Source organism: Xyrauchen texanus, chromosome 13 (genome assembly GCF_025860055.1).
Source record: "Xyrauchen texanus isolate HMW12.3.18 chromosome 13, RBS_HiC_50CHRs, whole genome shotgun sequence".
Classification (NCBI taxonomy): Eukaryota; Metazoa; Chordata; class Actinopteri; order Cypriniformes; family Catostomidae; genus Xyrauchen; species Xyrauchen texanus.
The window spans coordinates 21,593,497-21,616,247 of record NC_068288.1 but is presented as its reverse complement, the minus strand read 5'-3'; the positions used below and the strand labels follow the sequence as shown (position 1 = coordinate 21,616,247).

At 37.5% G+C, this 22,751-nt stretch overlaps 1 protein-coding gene across 1 annotated transcript in view; it reads right to left on the bottom strand.

Moving 5' to 3' along the window:
• LOC127653611 (kinesin-like protein KIF1A) overlaps positions 1-22,751 on the bottom strand; it is a 74,643-nt gene that overhangs the window by 39,822 nt on the left and 12,070 nt on the right. The window contains exons 3-19 of the mRNA XM_052140347.1: positions 18,698-18,771; positions 15,640-15,819; positions 15,269-15,337; positions 14,808-14,986; positions 12,607-12,718; positions 12,276-12,353; positions 11,851-11,916; positions 11,712-11,729; positions 10,604-10,682; positions 10,439-10,517; positions 9,640-9,782; positions 4,864-5,066; positions 2,347-2,426; positions 1,946-2,021; positions 764-843; positions 534-640; positions 367-447 (exon numbers count right to left, since the gene is read on the bottom strand). Coding sequence (XP_051996307.1) covers positions 367-447; positions 534-640; positions 764-843; positions 1,946-2,021; positions 2,347-2,426; positions 4,864-5,066; positions 9,640-9,782; positions 10,439-10,517; positions 10,604-10,682; positions 11,712-11,729; positions 11,851-11,916; positions 12,276-12,353; positions 12,607-12,718; positions 14,808-14,986; positions 15,269-15,337; positions 15,640-15,819; positions 18,698-18,771 — 1,704 coding nt within the window. The remainder of the gene's footprint in view (positions 1-366; positions 448-533; positions 641-763; positions 844-1,945; positions 2,022-2,346; positions 2,427-4,863; positions 5,067-9,639; positions 9,783-10,438; positions 10,518-10,603; positions 10,683-11,711; positions 11,730-11,850; positions 11,917-12,275; positions 12,354-12,606; positions 12,719-14,807; positions 14,987-15,268; positions 15,338-15,639; positions 15,820-18,697; positions 18,772-22,751) is intronic.

Sequence of the window (22,751 nt, the reverse complement as noted above, 5' to 3'; positions counted from 1 at the left end):
TCTATATTCATATTAAATAGACATTTAGTATATAATTTAAATAAGACAGTAAATTAAATTATATTTAAAACCCATCATCATTGACAAAAATTAAACAGTACATTTTAAGACATGAACATCAATGAAAATCTATTAAAATAAATGCCAGATAGGGGAAGAGTTATTTATATTTATGAGGAAAGTCATACCTGACTGGATGATTCTGCAATACTCATCAGGGAATATATCTGATTAGACAGATATATTCTGGACTATAGCCCAATCCTAACCTAACCCTGTCAAATCAGGTAGCACTTTACTTGTTCTTCCCATGCTATCCTAAACCCACTAGCAGGATAATTGTGAGAGGAAACATTTGAAACAGACCTGATCTGAGAACAGTGGGCTCTGTCACTCGCTTCCCATTGACGTACGTTTCTGCTCCCTCACATGGCTCCAGAATGACAGCTGTAAAAAACAGCAAAAACAGCTAATAGGACTGTGGCCTATACACACATGTTTAAACATGTCTGTTTGTAGTTTTGTTAACAAACCTTCTCCCATGGGTCCAGTGCTGCTGGTGAAAGTGCAATGTTCCTCCTTAATGAAATGACCACTCAAAACAATGTCCTGCCTTGTGCTGGCGTCCTCTCTCCCGACCCTAAGCAGAGCAACACAACAAGCAACCTTAGGAGAAATCAGACTGAATGGAAGCATACTTGTTTATTTGTGACTTATACAGTATGCTCAATGGAGAAATTAAAACACTTGGCTTGACACTAACCTGGTAATTCCATCTTTGATGTAATATAGGAGACATTCAGACATCAAAGGATCTTCGTTTAGATTCACCAAGTGGGGTGTCTGTAATTACGGCCCAAAAATACTTTTCATCAATGTAGGTCAATAGGACATTTTTAAACATCAATCTTATATCAATATATAATATAATATATATCAATATATATATATATATATATATATATATATATATATATATATATATACTGTATATATATATGAAATTAAGTGGTTCGGGCAGAATCAATTGAAGAAGTTTATTACTTTGGATAAGAGGTTTAGAACAAACTCTAATCAGAATGTTTCAAGAAATATCAATACTGCTTTGCTTGCATTGTAAAAACATAAAAGACCCCGAAGAGGGATAAACAAAATTCATTGAGACATCATTTTTTACACACAAATTTCAATTTGGATATCCAACCCAAATAACATGCAATTAAATTTAGATGTCAAAAAGTCTAAAACTCCTAACAGGAAGGTCTTTAAAAATGCCATGTGGGCCATGATCCATAAGATCTAAAGACTTGTTTGTATTACATCACTGTTACTATAAAGACTAGGAGGAATTACAGCATATCACATCAGATAGTAACAAGGGCGTAGCCAGGAAATTACTTTTTGGTGGGCCTCAATAAACTTTTCTTTTTTACTAGATTTTCCTTAACAACAGAGAAGATGCGCATTCAAACAAATCATCACACTTTCAGAAATCAGAATGTATGTATTTAAAAATATAAATTTTATAAATATATATTTGAAGTCAAAGAATATCTCTGATATTCTGAGTGGGCCTGGGCCTAATTCTCTATGCCACTGGATAGTAATAAGTAAAACATCCATAGATCACAGATGGTGTTAAAAAGACCTATGAAGGGAAAATAATTTCACAGAGGTACATTGGAACAGTCTTAAAAGAGCTATCAGGAAGCAACCACACAGTGCCCATGGCAACCAACCTCATTGGGAGAGAACAGCCCAACCGTGTCTATAAAAACAGGCTGAGGTTTTCTCTGTGGGAGCTTCAAAAAGGGGAATGTAAATATTCACAGGTTTATTTAGTTATTTGCAAACAACACATTAGCCATAATATGTGGTTCACCTGCATACTGATTGAAGTGTATGTTCCAAACTAAATTCAGTGAGGAAAACTAAATCCCTTTACCTTCTTTGGTGAAAAGACACCAACAGTTCCTCCATCCTCACGCATTGCCACACCCATCTCTGCTAGCAGTGCTTCTCTGTAAATCCCAATGGTTCAAATGTGTTTATAAAAATCAAACTTGTATATGGTCATATCAATAAAACTGCATATCAATAACATGCTCTGGCTGTCACATGGTTATAGAGCATTTTCAAATTGAAAAATGCCAAATAAACTGTGACTCTCGCAGCAGAGTTATTTGAAACCCTACTGCAGCAGTGTTTACTTTTATAATAACAGAAAGAATATTTATATAAATCTACATTAAGTAATTAAAAAAATATACATTTATGCTTCTAAATGAAGGTGGGAACGCATCATCATTATCTTTGAAAAGGGTCCATTGGCTGCATTAAACAAACCTGTCCATTCTGATGGCCTCTGTTCGGCGAAGCTTCTCTTCCCATGTTTCATTGAGCTCAGCAATGATTTTCTCTGTTTCCTAATTGGAATTGCAAACAAAATCAAGTTAATCCATGCAAGAAAGGTTGTGGTAGCATTATAGATTCATTTCTTTTAGATCTTTTGACAGAAAGTGTCTAAACCATATTGTCAAATTATGACACGTACTGTATTTTGCATTGTGTTTTAGTTTTTTTCTCCCCAATTTGGAATGCCCAATTCCCTATGTGCTCTAAGTCCTCATGGTGGTGTAGCGATTCGCCTCAATCTGGGTGGTGGAGGACGAATCTCAGTTGCCTCCACGTCTGAGACTGTCAATCTGCGCATCTGCGCATCTTATCACATGGCTTGTTGAGCGTGTTACCGTGGAGACATAGTGTGGAGGCTTCACGCTTTTCTCCATGGCATCCACGAACAACTCATCACATGCCCCACCGAGAGCGAGAACCACACATTATAGCGACCACGAGGAGGTCACCCCATGTGACTCTACCCCTTCTAGCAACCGGGCCAATTTGGTTGCTTAGGAGACCTGGCTGGATTCACTCAGCATGCCCTGGATTCAAACACACAACTCCAGGGGTGGTAGTCAGCATCTTTACTCACTGAGCAACCCAGGCCCTCGTATTTGGCATTGTTACATAACAGTGGCCTTACTGTGAATGATTTGTCATTAGCTACATGTTTTTCCAAAGTAAAATACAAATTTATTTTGAAACATGTAACATTGTGCAACTTGCTCTGCCTCTAAAACAACCCCTCACCTCCAATTACCTGTTATTTTGATGCCATTTCCTCTAAATTCCCACCCTAAAATTTTTTTCTGTTGAATATCATGTTTTACAACAATATGTGAACACCCCAACATCACACCCATGTGTGCTTATTGAATTTTATTGGTTTGGTTTACTGTATTTATTAATTATTGCAATGGTTAAAAACCATTGGCATTAACTGGAAGATGTCCTTTTGCTGTTATAACAGCTCCCACTCTTCTGGGAAAGCTTACTACTAAATGTTGGAAAACGGCTTCATAGATTTTCCCCTATTCAGACATAAGAAGATCAGTGAATTGGTGTTGGGTGACAGGGCTTAACTTACAGTTCAACCCAAAAGTGTTCAGTGGGGTACAGGTCTGAGCTTTGTGCAGGCTAGTCAAGTTATTCTACCAGACTAGACCATACATAATTTATTTTAAGGACCTTGAATTGTGCACTGTTGCATTTGTCATGCTGGAACAGAAAAGAACACTCCTAAAACTGTTGCCATAAAGCTGGAAACTCACAATTTTCCATAATGTCATTGTATGCCGTACAATAGCATTAAGATGCACTTTGCTGGAATTAAATGGCAGAGTCAAACCCGTTCATTAGAAGGGTGTGTCCACATACTTTAAAGTCTGCATGAAAAGGAAACTGCGATTGACTTTACTTCCATATAGTGACGTATTTCAGAGTGAAATGGCTAATCGAACATAAAAAATGTAGGGCGGGGACTTGAGTTTATCCATCGGTTGTTGATTGGATTGTGAAAATTGGTCGATGCATACCATAATGGATTCAGACCTGAATGGGAGTAAACACACACACACACACACCATTTACACCATGCAGCTAGTGCCAGACCCAGAAAAACTGAGAAGCAATCTCAATACCGGCCTGATTTTCTGCTGACTTGTTAACCGTACAATGATCTTACCAACAACATAAATCCATAACCAGCCCACAAATGCACACAGCACATTGTAGCCTTTGCTTACAACGTGCAATGCAGATGAATGAGAAACAAGCGAGTAAAATATCTGTATTTCAATGTTTTGAATCACAACACACTAAACATAAGGGGAAAAAAGAACAGTCACTTGTGTGGTACATTCCATGATACCTGCTTTAAAAAAAATATGAATAAACTCCAGATGCATCTGACTCGCGTTGTATTAAGTAATCACAATTGGAACCATTCAGATGTGAAATGTCTCAAAAATAAGCATGAATTTGCTTTTATTCATCTTCCTTCAATGTAAATGTAAATTCAAGCCAGTGGGCCAGTAACCAAGGTAGTTTGGGGAAGGAACAGGGTTTTGGGAGGGAAACAGCTCAAAATACACCTATTCATCTCCGCATTAGATGAAGTGCCAGGGTTCAAACTGACTTTGCTTAACTGCAGAACGGCCATGCATATGTCAGCAGAGAAGAGTCAGTCATATCACTGGAAGAACAAGTTATGGCATTTTGATTTAAGATAATGAGGTCCAAAAAAACAAAGCAAATATGCATGGATGAATCGTTCACAATAAGACCAGTAACATGCATTAATAAAATAAATAGGGTACATTTTGATTCTAGCCTTGTAGTATACGTAACTCTAAGGAAGTAAAATGGGTTGCGAATGCTGTTTCTTGCTGACTTTAATCAGGAGTTATATAAGGGATATGCAAGTTTGCAAATGTGTTTTATATGGTGCTTTATGGCATTCACCTTGAGTCTCTCAATAGCTTCCTCACTTCCAGGGCTGAACATGATGCGATCGTGCAGGCTGCTGATGGAGCCAGCCCGGCTGGACAGGGCGGAGAGAGAGGGAGAGGGGCTCATCCCGGTGATAGCATTTGTCACTGTGGAGAGATCACCTCTTTGATTGACAGCTTGGCCACTATTGTTATTGTTCTTGTAATCGGATAAGTCTGTCAGGGAAGGGGAGAGAGGTGCGGGGGGAAGGGGAGGGAGGGACGGACACAGAGTTCAGAGAGACAGAAAGAAGCAGACAGATAACGAAGAGCAGAAGGAAGGAAAGTAGAGAAAAGAAGACAGAAATAGACATGTAGCTTGAAATGAATTTGAATTAAGAGAGCCACAAATTTTACATGCGAGGAGAAACGCCGGAGTTACGAAAGAGAGAATAGACATTCGCAGCCCAGTAAAGGGGACAAATGAAAAGAAAATAGGAGCTAAATAGCAGCACAGAGATACACTAGCCATCTCAAGCACACTGTGACACTGCAGGCTTCAGCTAAAGCATTACATATTGGCTACCCAATGAGAGCAACCTGAGAGCCACCGCTGAAAAATTGAACAGGCATGCATGCATTGATCTACTGTATGCTGTTAAAGGGATAGTTCTCCTGAAAATGGAAATTCGGTCATTATTCACTCACCCTCATCTTTTAAAACCGGTGTGTCTTTCATCCGCAGAACACAAAATGTGAATTTTAGAAAAATATCTAGTCCGCACTTTCCCGATGATTCCCTGATTATGAATGAATCAACCATTTTGACTTGGATCTTTTCATGATTAGATCACTAATCTGACTGATTCGGTTATTTGGTTAGGGAAGATTATCATAGTGTGGCAACTTTTGGTCTTTTCCTTGCACTGAGCCATCATACAGAGAGACTTCAGAAGGTTAGGAATATAGCACACATGACACTTTAAGATGATTTTGTGCAGTTCTTTGTCATTTTGGAGCTTGACAGCCCCATTTCATTAAATGGAAAAGAGTGGCAAGGATATTCTTCAAAAATTCACTTTTTGTGTTCCAAGAAAGAAAGTTGTAGTGGTTTGGATCAACATGAGTAAATGACTGAAATTTCATTTTTGGGTGAACTAGCTCTTTCGTTGATACCAACATTTTATTAGTGTACATTCAGAAAAACAATGCTGTTAGTCTATTCAAGCAACTAAACAGCAATACCTTTTGGTCTTGTAGCTCAACATCTTGCACGTTATTCAGAAATGACCCATCTCTCATAATGATGAACAAACTCTGATGTAATCTAATGCTGTCTATGGTACATTTAAACATTAGCAGTGAGCATTACCGTCATCACTGACCACAGTGATCATAATCATAACTAACCACAAAACATCCATTACCAACTCCATAATACTCTCATGAAATCAAATTGCTAATGTGAAAAACGTAGTCTTCATCTGAGCAACAAAATGCATATGATGGTTACTATACTTTTGAGACATTTCTAACATTACATGTGATGCCACCTATCCAAAAACTAAATATAATTTATGTCTAATAATGCTAGTACCACTTGAAATGCAACAAGGGACTTTAAATGTATATTCCATAGAGAGCCAGGCTTTGTAATGTCACTTTAACCTTCAGCACAATAACATCTCAGCTCTGAATGTGCTACTATGGCAACAGAGTGCTTACTCTGTGGTACTATACTCCTCAGGGAGTTGCAAGGCAAGTATCCTGTGTAAAACGTAAGAAGACATGGCCCCTAGTGATGGATGACTAAACCCTAATTTAAGATGGAGATTGAGGATTCTGCAGTGTAATATGCATAGTGGCAGCTGATATGCAAGAATTACATAATACACAATGAAGAAGTGCTAATACGTTCTGTTCAAGTCAGTGCTACGTGCCTCCCTGACTCAAGAGATCTTTTTTCCCACTCTATACAAATAATCTGTCTGTTTGAAAAATGGCTGCACTATACACAGAGCAAATGCCATCAAAGATGCACTAAACTTATTTACATATCTGGCTATTGGCTAATCTACAAGGGAAAAAATCTGGATTTGGCATAAAAAATCATCTAATGACAAAACTCTAAGAAAATTTTAATGACAAGATCAACACCATGAAATCTCCCTGCTTGCATCATTATTAATAATATACAAATAATATTTGTATTATTGCCAATTTAAAACAAATGATGATGCAGGCAGGGAGATTTCATGGTGTGTCTGTCAATCTGTCATAATTTACTCATCGTAATGTTGTTCCAAACCCATATTTCTGAAACACAAAAGGAGATGTTAGGCTGTATGTTAGCCTAAGTCACTATTCTCTTTTATGGCATCTTTTTAGCATTCAATGAAAGTGAATGGGGGCTGAGGCTAACAGTTGTGTTTCACAGAAGAAAGAAAATAATACAGGTTTGTGCAACACAAAGGTGAGTAAATGATGTCAGAATTTTCCTTTTTGGGTGAACTGTCCCTTTAAGTTAAAGGTCAAAGGTGAGTCGTAATACAGATGGCCATTAAGAAGCAGTAGGTTTGAAGCTCAGTTGTTATTAAAGCTGCAGTCAGCAGTAGGCAGCAAGAGGATAAAGCTTAAAAGAACACAAGCTGTCACTCAAACACACATCTGCTACTGAGAAGTGTCAAGACCTCCACCCATGTCTGGTATAACTTTTGTTCATTAAATATACCAAACTGAGCCTGAAAATAATATTGCATCTCTGTGATTATTCTTATAGAGTCTTTTTTTTTTCTTTGCATATTTACTAATTTGTTGTCAGCATTGTAGTGGTGGTGGCGTAGTGGCAAAAGCACAGGGCTGTTAATCAGAAGGTCGTTGGTTTGAACCCCACGGCCACCACCATTGAGCCCTTGAGCAAGGCACTTAACTCCAGGTTGTTCCGGGGGGATTGTCCCTGTATTAATTGCACTGTAAGTTGCTTTGGATAAAAGCGTCTGCCAAATGCATAAATGTAAAATGTACATTGAAACAATTGTTATGCAATGTTTAGCCTATTTTATTTAACGCATAGAAGACTATTGTAAGGGCAATTCAATATTTAACTAATATGACAGATGAGTGGATGAGTGAAATCAGTATGACATCATGTTCATCTTGCTCAGCATTGCAAGCCAAAAGAGGAAGATGACAGAAGAGAGTAAGAAAAAGAGAGAGAAAGCACACAGCCCTGCAGCACCAGATTAGATAAAGCACCTTCCACAACAGCAACCAGGGTTAGAAGACAAGGCATTGTCACAAAATACTAAACAAAAATGGCATCACCAACACAATTATTGGTAATAATCATTTTGGCATAAATGAGATAATATTATACAAATGTAACTTTTCTTGTATTTGCAGTATATTATTGATAATTATGATCATATTCATATTTACATAATAAAGAATTATAATAGCTTGTTAACACATTTGATAGCCTTTACAAATTACAAGTTAACCTTAAAAGTCTGGATATTCAAATCCGCCATTGGAGGGCCAATGTCCTTTAGAGTTTAGCTCTTACCCGAATCAAACACACCAGAACAAGTTGAGCAAGGTCTTTAGGATTACTGGAAAATTACAGACAGGTATGTATGAGAAGGACTGGAACTAAGATCTGCTGGATGGTGGCCCTCCATTAGCAGACGTGAATATATGGCTTTCATTTGATGTGGCATGAATATTCTAATATGATTTTTTTATGATTAAGATTCAATGAACCCTGGTGCTATAGAGATCTTTATCCATATAAGCTGTCAAAGCACAGAAGAGAGAGTGAGATAGAGCCCAAGAAACACACATTTCAAACCAGTAAAATCCTCAACTGTCCCCCGAAACGCTGAGAGAGAATAACAAAGAAGAAACAAGTGTGAGAGGAGAAAAAAGAGAGAAAAATATCAAATCGAAGAGAGGGAAAGAAAGATAGAGAGAAAAGTGTTAGACACAGTGAAGAGTTTCAGGAAAAACTGATCTAAAAAAGCTGAACAAGACTTTTGAAAGTCACTTAATGCTGAATTGAAGCAAACCCAGAGAGTTGAACTCCAGATCCTCTTTTAATATGAATTTCCACACTGAGATCACCGTCAAGATACAATAAGATGAGAAGAGTGATTCGAAGAAAGAGAGAAATAGAGTTAGGAGTGCACAGGGAAGAGAAGAGGACCCAGTGAATCAATGTGTGTACAATCTTACAAGTACAATCTTACATGTACAATCTTACAACCATTATGCTTAAAAAGCCGACAACGTGTGTGGTCATGTAAATGGTTTTCATTCATTGGGGTAAGGTTATAAATGGCTTAAGAACAAACCGATCAGCACAAGTAAATTTTTGCCAATTACCCCGATTTTGCTCTGCATGTAAACACTTTTAATGCCATTTTTTACTGGCTTATCCAATGTGTACATGTCTGTTTACATTATGACGTTAAAATAAGAGAATAACCCAATGATTTCAAATCTCATGTAAATGCTGATTTGTTGCATCGAATATTTGGAGTGAGCTGATTTTTGGTAGTTATCAGCGTATTGGTGTGCATATAAACGCACAACACGAGATGTGAGCATTTTAAAAAGGATGCACCATGATATGTGTATGCTTGTGTGTTTTAATGTCTTTCATGATTAACTATGCAACTGTTTTTAATCTATTCCATAGACATAGAAAAGTAGGTATTATGCATATTTGAAATTATCAATGTGTCATAATCATTGTCTGATGAAATATTAGCAATGAAAGGGATGTGATTATCAGATAAAGCTGTCTTACTCTCGATGATGTCACCGAGGCCCTGGGCGTAGAGGAGGTCCTTTAGACGGGACACCTCATCTTTCAGCTCACGCACCAAACGGTTATTAGGATCTTCATTGATCACAGCATTACAACGGATCTGCTTGGCCCTGTCCGCATACCTGCATCACAAACAGAACTGTCCGTGAGTGATCAGGACATAACATTACCAAGAGCACATGATAATATATAGTGGAGTTTCAAAATCTGAGTCCACATTCAAATTTTAGGATTTTAAAAATGTAAAACAAAGAAACTTTATGATATAAAATGAATGAAATATTTAAGATTCTACATGCTTACTAATCAAAAAAATATATATTTTTTATCTATACTACTTCAAATGAGAAAAACAAAAGCATTTTCATAAGTGGATTTAGACTTTTGTACCCCATGGAACAGTATGCTCCACAATGTGCTTTAACAAACATGGATTATCTTATGTTTAAATTGCATAGGACATTTTCATTAAGCCAGGTACACAGAAAAAAGAAAGAGATTGAATTGAACTAAAAGGTTTTTTGAGACATTCTTTTCTATAGCACCAACACAAATGCGCACACACTTCTCATGGGTGCCAAATTACTCAGTTCAGCAGAGTTACTGCACAGTAGCATCTTTGAAGGGCGTTTGAAGTGTGAGGCAGGTGCGTGAAGAGGAAGAGGGACAGTTCTCATTACGTAACAGACTGCTTTAGCTGTCAGCACATTAGCCAGCTCTTTAACACCCTCAAACAGTGGGAGAATGATTGAATGAATGCTTTGTAGAGGCAGAATACCTAAGAGTGCTGAGGGTTTCATCATAATTGATGTCGGCTGGACTGAGTGCGGCCACCATTGCAGTGCGAGAGTTGCCACCTGCACAAGGTCACAAGGTCAAGTACTTCAAGAATGAGAGTAAATTAAAATCCTGCTTCATGTGGCAGAATACCTTTGATACATACCAAGATTCTCTCTCAGGAGCCAGGTCAAAACAGAATCTCTGTAAGGAATAAAATTTTCCACTTTCTTCTTCTTTTTGTTCTGTGTGGATCAGGAGAACATAAAATAATCACCATTAACATAAAAATAAAAGAAAAGTTCACCCAAAAATCTCATCATTTTCTTACCATTATGCCATCTCAGATGTGTATGACTTTCTTTCATCTGCTGAACACAAATTAGGATTTTTAGAAGAATATTTCAGCTCTGAAGGTCCATTCAATGCAAGTGAATGGTACCAAAAGTTTGAAGCTCCAAAAATCACTCAAATGCAGCATAAAAGTAATCCATAAGACCCCAGTGGTTAAATCTATATCTTCAGAATTGGTATGATGGGTGTGAGTGAGAAACAAATAAATATTTAAATCCTTTTTACTATCAGTCTCCACTTTCACTTTTACATTCTTCTTCTTTTGTGTTTGGTGATTCACATTCTTCATGCATTTCACCATCTACTGGGAAGGGAGGTAAATTTATAACATAAAAGGACTTAAATATTAATCTGTTTCTCACCCACACCTATCATATACATTCTGAAGATATAGATTTAACCACTGGAGTCATGGACTAATTTTCTGCTGCCTTTATGTTCGTTTTGAAGCTTTACAATTTTGGCACCCATTCACTTGCATTGTAAGGACCTACAGAGCTGAAATATTCTTCTAAAAATATTTTTTGTGTGTGTTCAGCAGAGGACAGAAAGTCATACATCTGGGATGGCACGAGGGCAAGTAAATGATGAGAGAATTTACATTTTTGGGTGAACTATCCCTTTAAGAAGTAGATCAAAAGAAAATAGCATATGCAGCAAAATATCACATTCTTAAGAATCTTTGTTCTGTCTCCAGTAAAAATATCTAAGCATCCTTTATAAAAGTGAAATCTATCTGAAAATCTAAACTTTGTAAGATATTAAGTACAAAATGCACTTATATTCAAGATACATTCTCAAAAAACAAGTCATAATATCTTAAGCAGTTTTGCTTTTCAGGTAGATATATCTGGTATTAAGGATGTTTTACTTAATAGCAAGGCAAGACATAGAGACAGATAGACAGACAGGTGTAATACCTTGTTTGATCCAGAATCCTGCAAAAACAAGTGATAGAATGTATCACAGGTGGCTCAGATGAAAATCATTATACTCTTTATGCACAAATTAAGAAATAATCATATATTCTTAAAGCTAAGATCAAAACAAAACACTTACCACCTCAGCCAGAGCTGAAATTACTTTACCCAGGGTAGTGAGGGATTTATTGATGTTTGCCCCTTCCTGGGATGGAAGTAGATAAAATATTGAATTAAAATACAAAAGTCAAACGTCTAAATGAGGTCCTCTACAAAGCTTGGGAGACTGAAGATGAGTATTGTCAAAATACTAACATGCTTTTTATGTACAGATAGTACAGATACTACAGTATGTAGTGAGTAGTAGAGAATGAAGTAGAAAATAAAAAACAGAGGTTGTAGGCCTAATGATATGTAGAGGTTTAAAGCAACACAGAGGGGATATGATGATGTAGAAGACCACTATAGCGATACTGAGAGAGAAAAATAGAGGAAAAGAAAGGAAAATTACATTTAACAGGAGATGGGAAGTGAATTGAGAGAGATTAAAAACACGACACTCACCTTGAGTCGTGTTCCTTTGGCTCCAGTGGAGTCTGCTCTCTCACTGCCAGCTAAATCCACCAGACTGATTTTGCTGACCTGCCAGAGAGGTTCATGAGAGGTCAGTAATGAACAAGCTAAGAACTGGACAAGCTTGTATCAACTTTCACATGAAAAAAACTCCCAATGTCAAAAGTCATCCAATCCAACTCCCATAAATTCCTCTGCAAGGCCACAAACGATTATAGACTGATAAATTGAGTGCCGTGAGAGAAGAAGGCCAGCCTCACTATCTGAATTGAGCCTTTTATCATGACTGACAGGGTCTGTAACACGGCAGAGCAGTGAGTACCTTTTCTGATGTGTTGTCTGTCTCTGCATCATGCCGCTTCTGGGTGAAGATGATGTTGAAGACAGCGTGGGAACGGCTGCTTGTCTCATTCATGTTAGTGGCAGCTACTGTCCTGAAGAACAGGAGATAGCAGAACTTCACTATTTAGAAATCTCATTCATATCAGCTGTTCAGACACATGGGTTTAAGCTAGTGTTCTGGCAAGTCTTCACTGTAGAATTCATAGATATTTGTACATAACGTCGTTCACACATACATTTTTGTATGTTTGGTTAGCCACTGAACTCTACGTGCTTAGCATATATACAATTGTACATATGTGCAGCTTTAGAGACAAAGATATTTTTGGTAATCTTTTCCCTTGCATATGCACGCACGCACGCACGCATGCATGCATGGACGCACGGACAGACAGACTTTCTGAGCAAGGCTTTTATATATCAATGAATGATGGAGAAACTAGATGTATGATAGAACCATACTTTACATATGAATATCTATGAATACTAATGAGATCACATTGCCATATCATAACATCAAAGTATTTTCAAGTCCTTGTGCCACTGTGAATCATATGCTTCTAAATATGCACAGAAATATAATGATCAAAAAGATGGAAGTTATCTCCCTGATGCATTAAGATCTATTCTTTAATCTACTCATACATTCATCAAATATTCCTAAAATTCAATTCCAATAGCGCTTAGATTAACAGCAATTTAAAACTGCAATTAACTGCACAGAGCAAGTTTGCTGTGGTCCATAAAACAAATTATAGTCCTCATATATTCCACTCAATTAGCTCCTGTTTGTTGTGCTGTGCTATTGACTTGCTATATAACAAGTTAAATGTATGGTGTGGGAGGAAATGTGTGTGATAACAGTTGTAATGTATTTGAGTCAAATTAGAGAACTGTTGAATGACACTAAGCTGAGAAAACAACATAAAAGCAACGCCTCCAGAAATAAACTGATCCATTTGTTGCCATGGCTTTATGATGCAAGCACAATATGTAAATGTGTTTTCAAAGAAGACAACACATGTAACCAGAAAACATATATAAGAGGCCAGGGCCTCGTTTCCCGATAACAATTGATCTTAGCGGTTAAGAGTGTTTTCTACAAGCAATTCTACGAATGTTTGTTATTTTTTACTTGCGTTTCCCAAAACTGCACTCAATATAAACGAGTGAGGATGCACTTTAAGTGCTACTTAAGTCGCTGTCCGTGTGACAGTGCTGAAATGTGAATGTAAAGTGCTGCTCATCATTATAACTTCATTATATTTCTGCTTAACTTTACAATACTTTTTAATTTACCTCGCTAATATTTGTTTAAATAATTTTTCTTAAATATTCAATCTAATTAGCTGCATATTTACATATTGTTTTACATTAATTTTGTGCAGAACGATCTATTTTTTTATACAACCTGCTTCCATAATCAGGTGTGCATGTGTAATATTTGTTTTCACAAATTTATCTAGATGTGAAAGCTTCCAGGATTGGTGAAGACAGCGGATGCCCTTTGGATGATCCTGCATACAAGCATTACAAGCATACATTGAATATTACGAGGTTCACCGTGTAATCACACAGTGCAAAATAAGAAGATGTTTAGAAGATGTGCTTTAGGAACATACACCAATAAAGCGGAGGTCTGCTCTTTACTCCCAAAATTGATAACGGTGACAGCAATGCTGCATGTGCGGTGCTACACAAATTGTAGTGCTGGCAAAATGCGCATGTGCATTAGCTATAAAAAGCAGAAAAATTGCGTGCTTAAGTGTAATGAGAGTTAAAGAAGCACAATTTATGATTCTAATATTATCATGTTTAATTGCTGATTTGAAATATGTTCTTTGACTCTTGATCAACCATTTTTCAGATTTCTGTGTTCTCCCATTCAAGTAGATAGGAGCTGCTCTGGCATGCCTGAAAATGGCCTCCAGAGAGCATTCCAGTGATGGCCAACAGTGGACTGATTTGCTAGAAAGAATTTGGTACTACATAAGTTATGATGCTTTTGGGAAACGAGGCCCAGGACTATTCTCAGGAGTGAGACTACTGGTCTCTACAGCAAAAGGCAATCATGTATTACTTGAAACCTAATTCAAATGTTCATGCCCTGGTAGATCTTAATCAGTGGTATGTTTTTAAGTGTGATGAGCACTATAGAATAGAACAGAATAGATCTATTACCTGGCCTTATTCCCTGAGTCCATCAGGTCTTGGATGTCATTATACGATGTGACAGCGAGTTTGGACAGGTCCTCTACATACGGGCCCAGTAAGGGGTGCTCACGCACACGCAAATTTCCTTTGTTTTTGGGGTTCAAAAGATCTCGTACCCGCTCACAGTAAATCTCCATATAACTAACCTGAAAGACCAAACATGATAGACTTAAATGTAAAAAAGGCCCTAAAATACAATCTAACTGAGTATTCTATCATACATTGCACACAAAATTCATAATATATGCTATGTTACAGAGCAATTGTTAATGAGATGCTAATAACATATTTTCCCTTGGTGTTTTGTTTATGGATATTATATCTCAGAGCCCAGATTCATCAAACACCATGTTTACAAAAACTCATTTCTGAAATAAGCTAGAAAAGGGTTGGAGACAAACAAAAGAGTGGGCTTAATCAAATCTTACCTCAACAGAATAGGACATATTGTTATCAGTATTGGTTTCATTAATCTTGGTGAAAAGGTCTTCACACAGCTAATGGTTTGGATGAGAAAACGAGAGACATAATAGAGAAAGAGATAAAGAGAGTAGTTAGTGAATAAATCGTTTCATGCTGTTTCACTTGTCATTTAATTCTGTTTGAATTTACATCGTTCACACTGATTCTGAATTCATTATCATTTCCATGTTTATTCAGGAGTAGTGATGTGACATGAGTGACAATATGTGCTTAAGATACACAAAAAGGCCACTCAAGTGTATATCGTATGTAGGTGCTTGAATTTATATTTGCAAATGAGTGCCCCTCATTGTGTTTGCTTGTACATGTATATTACCAGTGGGATGATTCCTTCCTGGTCCTTCTCCTGTTTTCCCATCATAGTATACGATTTTCCAGCCCCTGTCTGGCCATATGCAAAAATACAGACATTATAGCCCTCAAAGGCATGGAGTAGCATCTCCTCTCCAATGTCTCTGTACACCTGCTGCTGGGAGGCATAGTTGATATCCTCTGGCTGTGGATGGATGAAGAAAAATATTAAAAATCTCTGAACCATTAATTCAATAGTCATTATTTCTTCTAAGAAAAAAAAAGAATACCCATTTATAAAAGATAAATAAATTTAAGTTATTTTATCATTTACTCACCCTCATGTCATTCCAAACCCATTTTAAAAAAAATTCAGTGGAACAGAAAAAGTGAATTGTACAAGATGTTCTTTTCCATGCAGCGAGTCCCCACAGGGAACAAGGTTTTCAAACTCTAAAAAAGGACTTGTGTGCTATATTTAAAGTTGGGCAGATGCTATTTGCACCCTGGTGCAAATTATGGGATATGATTTTTTCTAGGGTTGTCATGATACCATAATCATATCTTACTATACCAGCTAAAGTATCACGATACCACACAGTTTGTCATAGTGGTTCTTAGAAACTAGTCATTCCACTTGTTGCTCCAGATAATAACTGATGGATGAACTAGGAGAAGGCTCAAATGGACTAACTTGTTACCAAATATATTCTTAGTTTGATGTAAAAAACTAAAAATTCAGTTCAAATGGCAATGGCTTTAAAATTTTGTTCCATTATTCTGTGATTATTTGAATGTTGGTAACATAAACAGTATAATGTGGAAAATACCATTTTGAACAGTTGTTTCATTATTGCAACCGCTTCAGCCCCTCAGAGAAAGCCTGAAGGATAAATACCTGCGCCCTGAATGGAGTGGTCACAAATTTCGGCACATAGCCTTTCCTGGGTTAAATAACTGCTTCTAATAAGCCTGGTCCAAACTCTAAGCAGGAGTCATTGACAGACAGCATTTGAAGGACCCCAACATGTTTTACTGAAGCCAAAGCGAGAAGCAGTGCATTCTTTCATGAGAGTATGTGTAATCTCACTGGCTCAAACGACGGGCACTTGAGTCCCAAACTGGCACGGTGGTGGGGCAAGATGGTTTTAACCGCCTCGCATCACGTAAGGATTTCACAATCAAAGGGTCTATTGATAGACCACCCAGTGGGATATGTCCAGTTGCTATGGCAGCAACATACACTTTGAGCATAGACGGGGTGAGACCCAGTCTAAACGTTCTTGTAGAAAGTGAAGTATAGGCTGTACAGTGCATTGTACAGGGTCCTCGTCCTGAGAGGAACACCAATCAGCAGACAGTTGCCATTTCAACATGTATAAAAGTCTTATTGAAAAGGCTCTTGCTTGTAATATGGTGTCGAGCACCGGTTACGAGAGCCTGTGCGCATCAGTTGGTGATGTACAATACTTGGTGAAGTGGACAGGAGGGAATGTAGACTTGTGTCCTGCTGGCCATTTGTGGGCTAGAGCATCCAAGTTCAGCGGGGCATAAATCAGGGAGTACTACAAGGGACAGTGTGTTGTCTCAGGTGATGCAAATAGCTCTATTTCGGCTTCCCCGAATTAATCCCATTTCATCAGAAATGTCTAAGGGCAAAGTCTCCATTCTCCTTTATAATGCCCTGTCGCGAGATCAAATCTGCGCCACAGTTCAGGTGACCTGGAACGTGTGTTGCACGTATCGATAGATGTTTCTCATGCCAGCGGAGAAACTGACACCCTAGGTCCTTCAATGAATGTGATCGAACTCCCCCATGGTGATTTATGTAGGCCACGACCACTGTGTTGTCGGTTCTGATCAGAAAATGAAACCCCTGGGCGTTAACGTGCTCTTTGATCAGTTGACTATCAGTCCCAAATGCTTCAAATGTGCAAGTAACAAGTCTCTGTGTTTGCCACCTTGTTCCTCTGACTGTGCTAAGAGCAACCAGTTATAGTGGTAATTCATAATGTGAACAAGTCCATAGGACGAATATGACACCTAGCGAGTGCCTTATTTAAGCTTCTCAGATCCAAAATGGGACGTAATCTTCCATCCTTTTTGACGACAAGAAAATAGCGACTGCGAAATCTGCTGTGGTCATCGTCCGCTGATACCATCTCTGTCACATCTTTTGAAAGGAGATTTAATATCTCTGAACAGATAATTGGCACGTCCTGCACAGTTATGGTGGAGGACATAATGGCATTGAAACGAGGCAGCCTCACAAATCGATGCACATAGTCGCGCTCGAGCACGTAGCAGAACCTAATTTACGGCTTGCGACAGCAGGGAAAGTGAGAGGGCTATTAGGTGATATTGACAGGCCTAAAATCTCTGCGTCACAGCGTCAACAACAGTACAAACAGGCATTGAAATGACCTGTGTCAAGGCACTCACTCATTCCCAGCTCACAGCGGTGGGGAAAGCAAGAGGCGCCTAAAAACTCTGTTGCAGCATAGGACGTCTCCTGACATGTTGCCAACCATAGTAAAAACAGAGTGCGATCAAACAGTTCTCTGTACATCCTGACATTCACTGTCAGTGAAATCAACATTTATATAAATTTTTATTTATTATTTTAAGTAGCCTTAAAGGAAATATTAAGAGTGGAAATCAGATGGGAAAAAGAGTGGGACAAGACGCAGATGTGAACCGTGGTTGTTAGGACAACAGTACACATTCACACACCATCTTTATACTCCACGCCACTGCAGCAAACACTATTGGTTAGCTTGTTGTATATTTCTGTGGTTCCACCAGACTATTGGGGTGCAAATAGTTTCCCGGTGTGGCAGAAGCTATTTACAGCGGGGGAAGTTTTCTGAAACCATAACAGCTTTGTGTGAGGAACAGATCAAAATAGTAAAGACAAATTTTATGGTCCCTTTTCACAGTAGAAAGTCATGAGGGTGAGTAAATAATAACAGAATTTCCATTTTTTGGTGAAGTAATCCTTTACTGTTGATCAAAGTTTTCTTTTTAGTTTCTCTTAATTTAATATTCTAAATGTACTTTTTGATACAGTTTCACTGACTCACCGAGGTATGTGACCAGTAGGAGTAATCGAAATTGAAGCTCTTGTTCTCTTTAGGTGCTTTGGGGTTGATGATAGCTGAAAGACAGGAAAAATATAACAGAGAGTAAATAAGGTGGGGAAAAAAACAGAGGAGAGTTCCTGAATGGACACCCAATACCCGAATGTCAGGCACTAAATTGCCACACAGTGTCTGTAGTGCCGTCCAAAGTCTGTCGAGTTCCTGTAGTATGCCCAAATGAGTCAACAAGGATGTGCTCTAAAGCTCTGCTGTTCTCACCAGCCTTAAATGGAAATCACAGGGAGGCAGGCATCACACCAGGCAGTAATTAGCTTAATATGAATAAGGGAATGGGTGTAAATGAAAATGACCTACTTAGCAGGATTTTAACAGGAAGACTGGAGTCATCTGAACTTTCATTGTCAAAGGAAATAATATTTAGGAATATACACTTACAATAAAGAAATAACCCACGGGAAACTGTGCTAAATAGTTTGCAGTATATTTAACCATATGTATGAGGCCTAAAGTGACTGTTTTTATGGCGGCAACAGTAATATGATAAAAGACACCAACAATCAATAAATAGTTACATTTACCAGTAGTATCAAATCTAGGCTATTTATGATTGCCAAACAAAAAAGTAACATTGTGGATTAATATAGAATGTGTGGTCACAGGTGAGCATTAAAGCAATAAGCCACTTGAGTTAGTGAGTCACAGTGGTACCACGCAAGGGGCGCAAAGCGGAGTGTCTAAACCCCATCACTGTAACGCACTTCCTCAAGTGGCTTATTGCTTTTATAAAATGGTGGCAACAGCAATATGATGAAAGACATTAATCTTTATTAAGCAGTTAATTACTGGGAAACACTTTACAATAAGTCTATAATTGTAAACATTAGTTAACTACATTAATGTGAGATAATGAACAATACTTTCACAGCACTTATTAATCTTGGTCACAGTTAATTTCAGCATATAATAAATAATCCTTATTAAATTCAAAGTTGAATACATCAACATTAGTTAATGCATTACATACTAACAAAGAACAATTGTATTTTTTTATTAACATTACAACACAAGATTAAAACATTTGCTAACAAAATGTTATTCATTGTTAGTTCATGGTAACTAAAGCTGCGTTCACATTGCCAGCGACAAGCAGCGCCAAAACGACCTCATCTCATTCATTTTCAATGAGAGCTGGCGACTTCCGGCAACACGAGCGACAACGACCATTGGCGATCGAATGTGGGCGTGTCCAGAGAAGCAACAAAGTTGAGAAATGTTTAACTTTATGAAAATGGAGAGCTACTTTCGGGAGCGACAGTCAATACGAGAGAAGATGGTATAGCTCAAGTGATCCTAATATTTTAATAATAATATTAATTGTAAAGAAACAGTGCTGCTTAGACTTTCCATACACACCACTAGTGACCTAACTGCAGTGTGAACGCAGCTTATTGCATTTACTAATGTTAACAAACCTTATTGTAAAGTGGGACCAATTAAATAATTAATAATAATAATCTGAATACACAATTCTTCTGCAAAGTAATATAGTTCATTTTCATAACTGTAGGCTGTTTGTGGTTACTAGGCAAATAATAATTTGCACATTAAGTCAGAATGTGCATTGCCAGGTGTGCGTTTATAGTCAGTTTACAACAGCATGGAACACAGCTCATTCAATCAGAATTAGGAGTCAGACTCAGAACCATCAGATTTATAGTTTCAATAAACCATAAATGTATGGACTGATGTTAGTGTAGAGTCTATGTGTTAAAATACCCCATAAAAATAGCTTGATGAGCACAGTTTTCTTTCCTCTGATGATGTATTTCCTGTTTAAGCTGGAGGTTTGGGTCTCTTTTTTAAATAGCCAATAGCATTTACTTACATCACAACAATGAATTGTGATTTGCTACATGCTAGTCAGTTACAGGTGTAATTAGGGGGAGGGGCTTTCTCATTCAAGAAAGCATTTAATGGGACAAAAATCTCTGTAGTGCAAGATGAGTCATCATTTTCTTTGGTCCGAATTCCAATAGGAAGAAAGACGGTAAATGTTTTTACATATATAGCTGCTACATGGGGAATTTAGTGTACACTTGTATATAGATGGCATCAAAGCTAATAGACATGGACTAAAAGCAACAAAACTCCAATCTTAATTTCATGGTGTCTTCAACAGAACGCTAGAGAGAATTACACTTAGTGTTTGTCACTGAATTATGAGCCTACAAAATTGTCAAGAGAATGTGTTAACTATCCGTAGATGTAAGAGCTTCACTTGCACCATTACTCCACAAAAAGCAGTTTAAGTACTAACCAGATGTAATGCTCAAAGATTAAATAATATTTGGAACTACATCCCACAGGAATGATTAATCAAATAGGCTACAGAGGATATTTGGACATATAAGAGATGTGCGTTGCCAAAAACTTTCTAACAGCATCACTACTGTTTTTATGTTGAGTAAGTGTCAATTAAAAGTAGGCAAAAATAAAAATCACGAGTGACCCCAAAGCCCTTTAGCTCTTGACTCATGTGGCAATGTGAAGGCTAACTGTGCAATTCATCCACTTTCAGTCAGTACCAAATGAGGTCAATGGAATCATGCACCTGCATTTAAATTGCCTTTACAATCACTCCTGTACCTCTCCTAACGTCATTAACGGACCAGTTTTCCATCAGGCTTACGCACAACCAGCCCACGTAGCATCACAGATGCTGTAGCCTAGTGTCTGACAGCTAGTATGAGCAGATATCCTGACAGAACATACTGTCTCTGCTCTGAAATACATCTCAGCTGCCATACAGTGGGATGTGAAAGACCAAACTTTTACACTAGCAAATTATTTTTACTTGAAAAAAACAACTTTGAAGTATCCATAAATCAAAAGGCCTCAGATACAAACATACTGTGAAAATAACATTTCAAGACCACTTATTTACAGTACATACTTGAGCAACCTTTACTGAATTGAGAGATTGAGTCTAGTCAACCAACCTGTAATGAGGAAATCTTTATGAACAGTCACTAACACATATATACACACGCTCACAGTGGTTTTATCTCAACTACAATAACATAGTCGACAGAGAAGCAGATAAATGGGATGCATATTTTATCACAATTGCACCATATGTTCCCTTGAAGCTACACAATGCATTTTGACACACCAGAATGACCTTCAGAGAGTCAACAGATCAAGAATGGATTCTCTGCACTCAGCAAACACTTATCTTATGTCTCCAGCGACATGTACTGTAGTCAATGAACAAACACACAATCTCATTATATAGCTCACTGATCTACATATATACTTCATTTTATATGCCCTACAATGTGACCTAGATAGGAAATTTGTTCACAATAATGAAAGTTCATAACCCTGTGCTAGTGAAAAAGAACTAATATATGTTCTTATTTTTGGTGTGACATCACCGCAGTGCCAAATGCAAATTTAGCCTTATTCATGGACTCCTAAATGCGTTCTCTTTTGTTAAGGTCTGTTTTATACATTTTGTTAAATTCATTAAAAAAAACTGTGCGGATTTATGTTGTCACAATCAGTCTCTGGCCAACCATTACCTGTATCGCCTAAGGTTGCCGAAGGTCATTTTGTTCTTTATTAATACAGGGCCATTTTTTTTAATCTTGAGAATAATGTGGCATTCGATCATTTTAATACTGACACTCAGAGACACTCTCTCTTTCTCTCTCTCTCTCTCTCTCACACACACACACACACACACATACATACATACATACATACATACATACATACATACATACATACACACACACCAAGTAGAAGGATGTGTAATTGCAAAATCCCTCCTGTAAATCCATGCACCAATTTTCAATTATATCACTAAAGCCAAGCTAATGCATGAAAACCATCAGTTTATCTAGTAACTAAAACTACCTATAAGAGAGCTGAGCTCCATATATTAACAAATCTTATTAATCTAGCAATAAAAAGAATACAAGCTATTCTAAAAACAGGCTTACATATCTATTACATATCCTAATTATATGAT